This window comes from Cupressus sempervirens, chromosome 7, assembly GCF_028749045.1.
Source record: "Cupressus sempervirens isolate cs-2001-9-10 chromosome 7, ASM2874904v1, whole genome shotgun sequence".
In the NCBI taxonomy this organism is placed as follows: domain Eukaryota; kingdom Viridiplantae; phylum Streptophyta; class Pinopsida; order Cupressales; family Cupressaceae; genus Cupressus; species Cupressus sempervirens.
This window is the reverse complement of record NC_143124.1, coordinates 473075993-473089789: the sequence shown is the minus strand read 5'-3', so window position 1 is coordinate 473089789 and position 13797 is coordinate 473075993. Positions and strand designations below refer to the sequence as shown.

General features: G+C 31.9%; 1 protein-coding gene and 1 non-coding gene across 2 annotated transcripts; one reads left to right on the top strand and one right to left on the bottom strand.

Annotated features, from left to right (window-relative positions):
* The first annotated feature begins 10178 nt into the window (after positions 1–10178).
* TRNAT-AGU (transfer RNA threonine (anticodon AGU)) lies at positions 10179–10252 on the top strand. Its single transcript has one exon. It is a non-coding gene; the product is annotated as a tRNA-Thr (tRNA).
* A 148-nt stretch (positions 10253–10400) lies between these two features.
* Positions 10401–12209, bottom strand: LOC149547602 (scopoletin glucosyltransferase-like). The gene has a single exon (XM_089791718.1). The coding sequence runs from the start codon at positions 11998–12000 to the stop codon at positions 10594–10596; it is 1407 nt and encodes a 468-aa protein (XP_089647844.1). The 5' UTR covers positions 12001–12209; the 3' UTR covers positions 10401–10593.
* Positions 12210–13797: the final 1588 nt, after the last annotated feature.

Below are 13797 nucleotides of genomic sequence, written 5' to 3'. Positions count from 1 at the left end.
CCAGTTAGACTGCTAGTTTGTATATATTTAGTTTTTTTTAATGTTTTAAAAGTATTTTATTGCATTAATATATCTCTCACTCTCAACACAAATTGAGGAGACAATTTCTTATAAATACCCCATTGTAAAATGTAACAAGGGCCACCATTATTATGCAATAAAGTTATGCTTTTGGTGCTAGCATTTGGAGTGTAGTTATTCTTGCCTGAATGTGTCATTGTTTTGTGGATTTTATTCATGAGATTTTGATTGAGCCAAAGGTTTATTGCATTGTTTCTGGTTGTGCGATCTTTTAGTTCTGGTGTTTGCTATAGATATATGAATTTCGTTGATGTAACGAGCTTGAGAAGAGATCACTCAATTGTGTCTACATAGCTTTTTGTCTCGCATGAGCGCACTTTTCGCGGCCTTGCAATTTGATGAAGAGTGAAACATCATTTGATTTGTTAAAGATTCTCACTGACGATTGCATTAGTGGATTCTAGGAAGCGCTGCTCCTATTTTCATTAGTTTCCTACTGATTTCTTCAAAGGTTTAACTCGCAGCGTGTTGTGTTCTATAGCTTATGTCCATTTAGGAATCTCAATTTCAAGTCATTTGATTTCATGTTATTTTCTTTTAGTTTCATTATTTTCTATGCTAACCCCCTGTTAGAATAGGACCTCATAGTAGTTGCATTCTTAGAATTGCATTCATTGAGAAAACGAAAAATACAAAAATATTGTTCTTTTGGGTGTGATATTTTGAGACAGCAAACAGATTTTACTTCAATTTTGAGACAAGAGAGTTTTTTTAGAACCAGCAAAGGCCTCCTCATGAACATTCACATTTATCTTCTACTAAGTGGATTTTGGTACGTCACAAGACAAACACTGAACCTTGGAGTGGATCCTTAAAAAGATTTTCTTTTCAAGAGAGGAATTACACTATGGATTCCTGCTGTTGACCTTGTGCAAAATGAACACCCAATAGGTCTCATGAAATTGACTCACATTTAAGTTTAATTAATACTAAATCCAATATATAAAAAATCCACATTAAAGAATAACTATAAGTATGAATCCATTTAAATAATATACAATTACAGGATGCCACTTGACAATAATCAAAATGCACAATCATCCACTGTACAAGTCACAAGGTATGAAAGGCTGAAAGAATATACATCATAAAATAGATTACATCATCTTGTAAGATCTATGAAATCAAATACAATACAATAGCATATAACCATCCATCATAGTACATAAGAAAAAAATGAAAAGAAATATAGAACAAGGAACTCTAGCAATGACATTCAATAGATAGATCTCAATGATATAAGTAAAAATTATTACCACCCAACCTCATGGTAACCTAAATGGATCACTCCCACCGTGCTAAGGAGATTGTCTCAAGTCCCATACAGGTATCAATCCAAAAAATATAAAGCCAGAGGCAACAATGACATGTAGGAAATGTAGTATGTAAGTGGGCAAGTGTCATCGCATGAGCCAACTCTAAGGTTACCCTGGCAACCACTCTAGACTTCGGCCCCCTAGTGTCTCTATGTGACACCAATATCCTTTTGTACAAACAAGACATACTAGCAAAGCAAGGTCACAACCAAGCATCCTCAGTACTTCCATCCTAGCATGTACTAGCACTTAAGGCATGGGTGAGGAAAAACAATGAATCTTATTAATTCATTTTGCTCTCATTTAATGAAATGTTATCACTTATTAAAATAACCTAAAATGGGTTACCCAGACAGCCTCTTTAAAGCTTTGGCCTCCATTGCAAACCACTTCCCAACATGACATAAAAATAACCTAACATAAGCTTAGTAAAAGAAAAATATCTCATAAGATCTGTCATGCCCAAAAAAAGTGGGCAAAAAACACACCAAATTTTTTTAAGTTAATAATTAAAATACTCTTGATAAGTTTGTGTCCAAAGTTAAAGTAGAGATTCTCTACATTTCATCTTAAGTTTATAATCATGAAGATTGAATCAATCATTGAATTTGGAACTTCCGCTATTCGATTGATATCGATCATTCGTTACACTTTTACATAATTATACTTAATTTAAATTTACTACTTAATTTTCAAAAACAATTTTCATGATTAATCTAAGAGTTAACATTTCTAGTTTATACTACACTATCTTTTTAATCTAGTTAACCTTAACACTAAGTTCTTAACATCTTAACACTCTCAACAAAATAAAATATGCTAATATTAACACGTATGAACGAATCCATTAATTTTTTAAAAAAAAACACTTTATATACACTCTAACTAATTTAAAACTACTAATATATATATATATATATATATATATATATATATATAGATACAATCCTTAAACAACAACAACTACTAATCATAATTAATGACTAACTTTTTAATAACAAAACTACTAACAAATACTAATAATAAAAGATGTAACAATATTAACATAACTAATTTATACTAAACTAAATTAAATTACAATTTAACTTAATACTAAACTAGAAACTAACTTAACACTATTCACATTAAAACAAACTTAAATAAATATCTAACACATACTATGCTAGGACCAAAACTAATTTACTTTCTAACCACATCCTATACTCACTTCCACATACTCCCCTCAAAACCTAGCACCTACCTATCTTGACCAAAAGGGGGAATGAAATGGTTTAATTTAAGCAAGACAATATTATCCTCCACTCAACACATCCTACCCACTAACCTAGTGCCAAAATATCACTACTCTCCCAACCCCACATCACATCCCAATCCCCTTCAAAAAGTGACACACGTCACATCCCTTCTCCCATCCCTCCATGCAATTCCCAAGCACTAAGCGCTCTGCCTAAAGCACTGCACTGACCTAGACCAGTGAGGTGGCGCCAAAGACATTTCCAACCTCAAGCAAAGGCCCAAGTAAACTGGCGACCAAAGGAAAGCAAGGTGGAAGAAGACTTAAACATTTAATCCCCTTTTCACATGGCATGTCAGATCTTAGGTCTGTGAATTCTATGGAGAGGACAAGGTGATGTCACCCTTAAGCAACTTTATTTGACTTAGATTTTAAAAAAACTTTATTGATGCATGACCCAAATCTGCCGCCCACTATGGAGGAATTAATGCAAAAGTAAAATAGGTAAGAATGGATATTTTAGATGGTATGTTAGATAGTTATTTATTTATGCAATTTCTTTGTTATTATAAACATATATATCTATATTTCCTTTTTTTTTTTTGTTTTATTTCCAATTTCAAATATAAGAATATTCTCTGTTGCAAAGTGAAATTTAAATCCCAAGCCCATACAAAATCCAGACGGCTTTTGCTCTTGGGCAAACAATTTTTTTTTGAGTCATAATTTTTCTAAGTATACATTTTGAAGTTGTTATATTAACCAAGAGGGGATTATTATTATTTTTAGTAAATCTAATAGGACTTCTTGCAACTAAATAAACCAAGAGATTTAATTATCAATTTAAACCACAATGCAAGAACTGATTTAATTCCAATAATCACAAAAACTGAACCTTCATTCATAATTTTTTTTTTTTGCTTTCAACATAGAAGGAAACTTGAAATTTTTCCTAATTGAATCAACTTCATTTCCATTCTATTTTTGATGTGCATCCATATAACTGAGAAATTATGATTAAATCTCATGAGAAGCAATAGTACTCAACCACTATTTTATTGGCAAACCTGATTCAAAGGCTCAGCCGAGAAAGAACCAGGAAGAAAACCTAGCGTCATTGCCATTACAACAACGTTTTGAAATACAAATAACATAGGATTCCAATCCCAAAATTACAACAATTTAATTGAATTTCCTTTAGGGTAAACTTTAAGAAAGCTGCCTCCAAATAAAGAAATAAAATATTGGCGAATCTCTCATTATCTTAAAAAAATAAAAATTATTGATCTATTTGCAAATCTCTCAATTTTTTATTCTAAATATGATTAATATTGGCAATTATTTTTGAATCATAATTTTTTTTGTATAAATTATTGACGAATCTCAATAATAATAGGAAGTTCATTAATCACCATGGAATATTACAAATCAAAATTGAACATTTTTTTTACTTCATGGAATATTATGAGAATCATTACATATACTTTAAATCAATAGTGAAAAATAAACATTGGTGATATATCCCTAAAGTAACTAATAATTATGATAATTATTGGTCGGTTCAATTTAATTTCTCCAATAATAGATTATATTTAGGTAACTCAAATCTATTCATGTAACAAATATTGTGGCGAATATTTGAATTTGAATTTTTAAATAAAATAAATTATTGAACGATTTTAAATATTCTATAACCGAATTTTATGAAACTATGGCGATTTAGGTTGTATCAAATCTTAAATTATTAACCAAATTACTAGCCAAAAAAATTTTAAATTAGCCAATTTACGAATATTAGCCACTAAATTATACCCTAATTTCCTTCATGACCTTTATTAAGGGATCCATATCATTTTCTGCAATACATTGCTAAGATCATGGAGAGAACAGAATCTGATCAGGTGTCAACAAACATGACCCAAAGACAAAATCAAACATGCATATTCATACTAGGTTTACACAACAAGATTCACAATGAATTAAAACTAGGGAAAGGTGGATTTTTCCAATAGGAGATGTTAGACATAACACCAAAATAGATGCCCAAATGGGGCTATAAATCAAGAACTTATGTTCTTCCATTTTAACATGCCAAACTCATATGAGGTTTGTGCTGATAGGTAGGGGCCCATAACACCCTCCCCTCTCTCCCTCTTCTCATCCTAAGAAGAGACTCTACACTTGTTGGAGTCCAACTAAAAAGACCTTTCCCAAAATTGGTCACTTCTGCCCTATCCAAGGGTGAGTAATACCAAAACACCCATACAAGAAAAACTTCAAAATTCAAACATAAACATGAAAGAAAAGCATTCAAGAAACATGGTTACAATCATTCCCAACATACCCAACATACATACAAGCGTCCAAATAACAACACCATAGCATAAGCATGAAAAATCTGAACAAGGGAGATGAAGAACTCCTACCTTCACAAAGAGGTAATGGTAAATGAACAGTTTGAGTAGAGTTTTTCCTTCCTTGCCTTTAATCTTACAAGACTCCTCTCTAAAAGTAGAGATTGGGTAACCAAACAAACTACTCCAAGAAGGGCCTCTAAATAAGATCCAAACTCAACCACCAAAAGGGGCAATAACTTCCCCCACTCATCTAAAAATCTAGAAGTTTCAGACCCAACCAATCCTAAAGTTAACCACCGAGTGGAGTTGAGGTGATGCAACCCATGGTAACCACTTGCAATTTTCGCACAAAGGCAAAAATAGACTTTTTGAGTGACCTCAAAAGTCAACAAAAGGGGCTTAGGGGGTGGAAAATGCCCCCAACCCATACCCATACTCCTTGGGTATAAAGATTTCATATTTTAAAGTCTTAGGAAATTGATTTGGAATCAAACAGAAGCTAGGAAATAATTAGGACCATTAACAACTCCAAAATGCTGATTAAGCACTAATCCGGATTAGGGGTGTCTAAAATTTATTAAGAAAAAAATTAGCAAAAATACACTAACTAAATATAACTTAGGTCCAAAGGTTACACAGTTAACCCTAGCTAGCACACTGAAGAACATAAACAATTCATGAGTGTTAAGTGACACTGTAAGAACACAGTTATGAACATTAACATTTTTTGATCATGGAAAGATACATTCATACATCTCACAAAAATAATTTAGTTACGAACAACAAGGTTTCCACAAATAGCACATAGGGATCAGTTTCATTCCTCCATCGGGTTTCTCAGCTAAAATATCCTGCACACTCATTGCACACATCAGTAGTCCCAAAAAAAAATCAAATGCACATATGTATATACGTATTAGGGATTCACATAAATTGAAACATACATCTTAAAATCAATCAAGGTTTCTTTCATCCTACTCATATCCTTAATCATTAAAATTTCATAATCAATGTGTTAATCCTGCAATTTACTTATTTCATCAACATACATATTCATAAAACATTAATTGACGAATATCAAATATCTAAAAGTAAACTTCACACAACATGAAATAATATAATATGTTCAAAGCATTAGATAATGTCTCAACATCTCGAGTTGTGAGTATCAAAATAATAATAATGTATCACTATGCTATGATGGGTCGGGGCGAGGCCTCACAAGATCATAAAACACACATCAATTCTTAAACAAGCAACTAAAAAGCACTAAAATATCATTGATCGAAATTCACTAAGCTCATTAATAAAATCATCCTAAAAGGACTAATCCAAAATCATGTACATAAAATAGAACCATGACATCACATGACATCACCAAAATCAATAATTCTTGACCTTTGGCAGACATCCTAAAATTGGTCGACACTAAGTCAACCCCAAACCCAACACAAAAGAAATCATACAACTAGCAGTGCAGTTTCATAGTTTTTGTTTAATTTTGAAAACATACAATTTTTATTTAACAAAAAGGTTCAAGTTTACATTTCATTATAGGTTTTCGACTTGATAAAGTTTACAAATTTTCCCTTATAATTGAACCCATTTTCCCTTTAAAATATGAATACACTATTTAATGCTATAAAACTAATGCCTTCATAAAAAATCATAAAATAATTTAAACAATGATTATCAATTTATTAAATAATAATTATCAAATTATTAATAATAGAATACAAAGTTATTAATAACCATAATCATTAAATAATAATATAGTAAAAAATTAATTTAAACTTATTAAATAAAATTTAATATTTATTTAATTAATTAATAATAATTAACAAATAAAATTAATTAAATTGATTAATAAAAACTATATTAAAAAGAACATTTATTAAATTATTTCAAAACTTAATAAATTTTAATTTAAAAAAAACCATAAATTAAAAGCGAGTTTAAAGGCCCACTGACCTACAACATATGGCTACCACAATAGTCTATTGCCACAGTAGCGAAGTAGTGCTGCCACAACAATCCTGCTACATAGTTCTCATAAAGATCATCGTGGTTAGGAAGAGGAGGGGAGGGGGGGTGTAGTGGCCCGCCTCCCACTCACAATTTAAATTTAAATTTTTTTGTTTACTAAAATAAACAAAACAAAAAAATCCACCCCACATTAAATTTTGATTATATATATTTTTTGATAATATGTGATAAAATTATCATGGTAAAATCATTTATTGTGGTAATTTTATTACTAACATCATCATCGAAAGAATAATCATGCATACATGAAATAACTAATACCAAGATAACTCATTATATAATCAACTAGGTATGAAATAATATCCAACAATTTGGAAAATAATTGTTGCTAATCATCAAGCATAATCATAAAGCTGGTCTAAAAGAGTTTGGCAATGATAACTAAAAAGTAAATTAGGGGTAGCCACTACATGAATTATAATATTCTTTTAAATAGGTAAATAGTCTAAATAAAATATTGATAATTATTTTAGTAACATAATTTTTTTAAGAATAATCAAATACTATGAAAAGGACAAACAAAAATTGAAGTCGTTGGGCATGTTAAACTTGAGATATAGAGCACAATAGAGAGTGACCTTGGTTTGAAGAAGTGCAATCATATATATTCTTGACATCTAATATTAAGTGTTCTGTTGTATATATCAATGAAACTTTTTAATAGAGTTTGGCTTTATAGATAGTTTCTCTATAGCTCAGTTGGCTAGAGTACCTATATAGTAAGTGAGAGGTCTTGAGTCATCTTACCTTCCATTACCCACTTTCTATATTATTTTTATATATCCTCTATTTTTCTAATTCAAAATATTCATTCTATATATTTCTAATTCAAACTATTCATTCCACATATTTCTAATTCAAACATTAATTTCTATTATCTACTTCTACATTTAAATGATTTTATTTAACTCTTGTTTAGATAAACAATCTTTCCTTCAAAATTGAATGCTTAAGTCTACTTTATCCATAAGAAAACCTTAGAAATCAACTATACATGTAACTTTAGCACATCCCTATTATTTGTAAATCTATGTCTTCATTAGTGTTTGCACTTTATGGCTGTTAACATTTTATGTATTTTTTAATATGTTTATATAATACATTTTTAGCCTATTTGCTAGCTTTTTTCAGAGGCGTAGAGGCATCTTGTAATGCCTTGCTAAGGCACCTAAGAGAGATTAACCTATAATGATGCTAAGTTTGCTAAACAATTTTTTTTTGAAAGATTAAAACATACAAGAGATAATAATGTGGAAGCAATAACAATTACATCTCTCAAGAGTTCCATTATGTTGAATCACATATATATGTTTTATTAAGTTTAAGTTTAATAAGTAAACATGTCCATGTCATAGAAATAACCACATGTGCAAAATATCACAAAAGAATATAAACTAGTATACCTAAAAATTTAATTCATTTTTTTTTTTTGTAAAATAAGCTGAGAGGTATCTAATTTCAAAAGAATTAATATAAATTTATCAAATGAACAAAAAAATTCTATGAATAAACTATTGTATTTGGTTTTATATATACTATGCCTTGATATTAATACATAGAAGTTTTATGAGACTACCAATAACAATGATTCAAGACTCTTGATGTGCCTCATTTAAACATCCATTTCCTCTCTATAATTTTCACAATTTTCATTATATTTAGTCTACTTCTATTTTATTTTTCTGACATGTAAATGAACTGATAAGTAGGAGATAATTTCCACAGCAAGTCAAATTGTGATGTGAAACATGGGTCAATGAGTTTGACTCAAAATCACACAGTTAAATCCCGATATTCACATCACAATGTAAATGAACGTCAATTTTTTGTTAAAATGGAAAATGTTTACATTGAAGATTGTTGCCACTGTAGAAAGCCTCTCGGCTTAACAAATACATAAGGTACATACACATCCAATGCACATGTCGTAGAGTATGAAATATTAAAAGAGTATACATCATGATAAGACATCATCTCATAGGATCTCAACAATTGAAATACATAATATCAAAATTAATCTTAAGGTTAGAACCTTTGATGCACAATGATCATGCAATTGGGATGGTTTTGAAAATCAAAACATATCTTAATATACTAATTTTATGAGAACTCCTAGACTTATATTATTTGGATAGGTTTGTATATTCTATAAATGTAATTAGCAATATTTCATAGGAAGTCCTAGGGTACAACATATTTCATAAAGTGTCATTGTTATGATCTATGTTAGATATATGAAATTCTAATTTTATTATGATAATGTATAACTAAATCATATATCTTTGTATCTGCATAAGATCTTAATTTGACTTGCTTTTAAATTATGAATGAAAAAAATAGTTTAAGTAAAGAAAGACAAAACACATAAAACAAACATTAGCTAATCAAGGGATTCTGGTTGTGGTGATCTATCACTAGAAAATATGTCTACGATTTGGGTGCAATAGTACACATTTTAATTTCTTTTTAAAAATTGTTAAAATGTTTGTAATTTATTATTATTTGTATAATTTTATGTCTTTAATTTTCTTTGGAATAATAAAATAATAAAATCTGTTTTAATTTTTAGCTCTGTTTTTAATAATGTAGATTTAGCATGATAATTTTTTAGAAGCTTTTGATTATAGAAAAATAATTGTATTTCCTTTATTATCATAAAATCTAATTGTAGACCATTTGATGAACAAGTTCATGTAATCTTTTAAACCAATAGAACAATTTATTTGAACGTAAACACAAATTTTACATTTTAGTACCTTGAATGAAAATTTAATTTTCACCAAAGACTTTTATCAATTGCTAATATCCAAAAACCAATTCAACATCTTATAAATTACTCCCATTTCATCTAATTCCAAACTATAATTGGACTTTATGCCCAAGATGTAAGATGCATATCACAATACCTATCATTAATCAAATCTCAGCGAAAACTTAAATCCGCAGCAGAATCTAATAACAACAATAAATTAAATAAATAAACAAGACTAGACTATATGCGTAATATTTCCTTTTACAACATATTTTAACATATTTTATGTTAAAATATTCTGATAGCAATATCACAATTTGACTTGTGAAAATTATCTCCTACTTAACATATTTTAAATTCAATTTAAGGAAGAAAAATAAATTAGTGATTTTTCTCTGATAGCTCAGTTGGTTAGAGCACCCGTTTAGTAAGCGGGAGGTCTTGAGTTCAACTCTCAATCAGAGCAGAGCTTTGAGTTTTGACTGATCTTTGTCTATTTGCAAATTTTGCATCATCTGTTCAAGTTTACCTGCCATGATTATAACGTTCTTATCTCTGTCCAACTTTTGTTTTCCTTTTCTACTCATTAATATACGAGACAACATTGCTCTTAATTTTTATTAATTTTGTATGGTCAAATATAGAAGTATTTGCCAGATAAATATTATTTTGCTATGTTACGATTACATTAATAAATTTACGATATCTTTCACCATTAAGTCAGCAGCGGATATTACTTATGTCCTGATATCAGGCAGAAATATAAATCGATGGGATAGGAAAGCATTAAACCTGAGTATAATACATTCAATTATTTCCATCGAGGCCGAGGCTGAGGACGTAAGATTCAAAAGCTTTGAGGCGGGACTTGCAGGAGACTTCATTAATGGATTCCTTAATTTTCAGTGCGCGTTGACGCACATCTTTTCCAATTTCCGCTGTCATGGCTGCCTTCACTGTATTTGCCACAACATCAGTACTGGGAACGGCGTCATATCCTTCGCAGATCTGTAATCCAACCCTCAATTCCTCAATTAACAATTTAGCGTTAGCAAATTGATCGAACGCCATTGGCCAGGCCACCATCGGCACTCCAGCGCTTATGCTCTCTAATGTTGAATTCCATCCACAGTGAGTCATAAAAAATGCAGTTGAAGGATGAGACAGAATCAGGCGCTGAGGCACCCAGCCATGGATTACCATTCCTCTGTCTCTGGTTTCTTCGATGAAACCCTCGGGAAGAAAATCGCATGAATTAACTTGGCCTCCAATTGGATCCTTAATCGTCCAAATAAAGGGCTGATTACTGGCTGCGATGCCCCTGGCTAGTGCTTTCGTCTGGCTTTCGGAAAGAAAACCCTGAGATCCAAACGAAATGTAAAGGACGGAGTTTTCCCTTTGTGTATCCAGCCAACGGATGCACTCTGACTCGTTGTCGATCTCCTGTTGGGGTTTGAGAAGAGGGAAAGCTGCACTCCAGACGGGCTTACCAGTGGATTCCTCTAAATATTTCACATACTCTGCTTCGAGCCCCTCAAAAGTATTAACGAGGGTTGCAGCGCAGCTTTCTTTGGCCGAGGCGTAGGCCTGCTGAAGCACGGGAAGCACAGGGTGAGGTGAAAAGACGACCTCGCTTGTGAGCATCTGAGGGAGCTCCGAACGCCTCAGATCTACATTGATGCTGCGATCCCGAATCTCTATGATCTGACGGTCGCTTATTATTTCCGAGACCGGATTTGTGAAGAGAAATTGCAGAAGAGAAGCCGCCATTGCCCCTGTTGTGTGGAACACTACACGAGGAATCCCGAATTTGGAAGCCGATTGAGCGGTCCAGGGTAAGAAAACGTCGCTTATGATGCAGGCGGGCTTCTCTGATGTTTCTGTCATGATCTGTTCCAGCCACTCTTCAAAGGGCTGGGAAAGCTTGTGCGAAAAGATGAAGAGCAACTGGCCCTCGCTGTGGGGAAGAACGTCGGTGCTTTCGCAGCCGGGAGTGAGGCCTTCAATGGGGGGAAGAGAAAGAGGAACAATGTGAATGGAGGAATCGAGCTGCACCTGCGATTGCAATTTGGGGGCAGAGGCAGTCGTGGTGAGGAAGGTGACAGTGAGACCATGGGAAGAAAGCATCTTAGCGAGGGTGAGGAATGGAATGAAGTGGCCCTGCGCCATGAAAGGGAACATCACGATGTGTTTGCTTTCTCTACTGCCCGCCATTGCAATATGCTCTGCTTGCCCTTGCAGATTTTATCTACCCATCAGGTCTTCTGAAAGTTGGAGTTGATTTAAATTTTTAAAAATTAAGATCATTAATGTGGAAGCTTATCCGCCTTACGGAAATGCTACGTGTATGTTCTGGCGTCTTCTGCGGGCCAGCCAACCATGACTACTTAAAAAGGTCTCACATCTTTGTCCCCAAATTTATCATCTTTATCTTAATGGCTAGCACTTGTACCTACAGGCCTAAGGTTATGGTGATTGTTAAATGGTGAACATTTAGATACAAATCAAATTTTCGAAAACAGATTTTATAACTTTACAATGGTTCATGTAATATGAATTATAATATACAAAATATTATGTTAAGCACCTCACTTTTATATAGGCGTGTTTCTTCTGTATTTTATAACATTATGCAATGTTTTGCATGTCTTGTAAATGCTTGTACATTTTGCATTATGCCATAGTTCACATGCATTAAGTGTTGTGTACACTTGTACATTTTCTATTTGTGACTACTATCGTAATTACATTTGTGACTACTATTGTACACTTGTTGCTACAAATCTGATAAAGTTTCTTTAACATGTTGCTTTTACATCAAACATTATGTCAAATAGTAAGTGTACATCCTCTATATTTTATAACATTGTGCAATGGTTCACATGCCTTGCCTATGCTTGAACATGTATTTGTGACTATTGTTGTGCACTTATTGCTACAATTATGATAAAATTGCTCTTTTGAAATTTATACCTATTGACTTATTGAAAGTTGTGACAATTGTTCGCATGCCTTGTGTGTACTTGAACATTTTACATTTGTGACTACTATTGTGTGCTTGCTGTTACAAATCTAATAAAATTTCTATATCATTTGAGCTTTATACTACAATCATTCAAGCTAATCCTTTTTATGCATATTCTACTCCATGCAATGACAATCTACTGAGGTGGCCAATGAAACAATTCAATGCACTATTCATATCTCCACATTTCTTTGAAATATTTATCAAAGAGTCCATATACATGCTTTGCAAACTCTGTTGCTTAATTGGGACTTGGATAGCATTCCTAGTTTATGAATATAAGCTTGTTTCTTTTTCAATCTAATCACCACTAGTTATTTCTTCGCTACATCCTAGGTCCCATCAAGAATGAAAGAAAAATAAACATGGACCAACCATAAGACATGTTGAATCTTCAAAACACATGCTCATAACCAAAGTTACCTTCACAAATTGACCACCCAAAACTCAAGAACGCTGACAAGAAAAGTTACATAGATTCAATTCTATTTTAGATCAATTTATTGCATTAGAATATAGAAGGCCATGTCAATCCACATGTTGAACATAGCTTCTCACCACTGTGCTCTGAATTGTATCCCATTAATATATAACTATTATATAATTTTGTAGAATATACATAAAAATTTGTTATCCTCAAGATAGGAAATCAAGTTAATATAATATGAAAATTTGTAAATACAAATTTTCTGATTACATGAGTGAGATATACTACAATCCTTCAAAGTGCAACTCAAAAATGAAAATGAATAGCTCTTGTGAAGTCAGAATAGGACTTCACTCTTTGAAAAGTCTTTTCTCTGTTTATTGTTTTGATGGACAATTATAATTGGTTAGCAAGAATCCATTAGAATGTCCCATCAAATGTTGGATCAAGGAAAAGAGAATCACGACATAGACATAGTACTTTTCATTTTTTGATAGTAAAGAACTAATTCCAAAATTACAATGAAGAATATTTCAAAGGACACAAAAGATACTAGTTA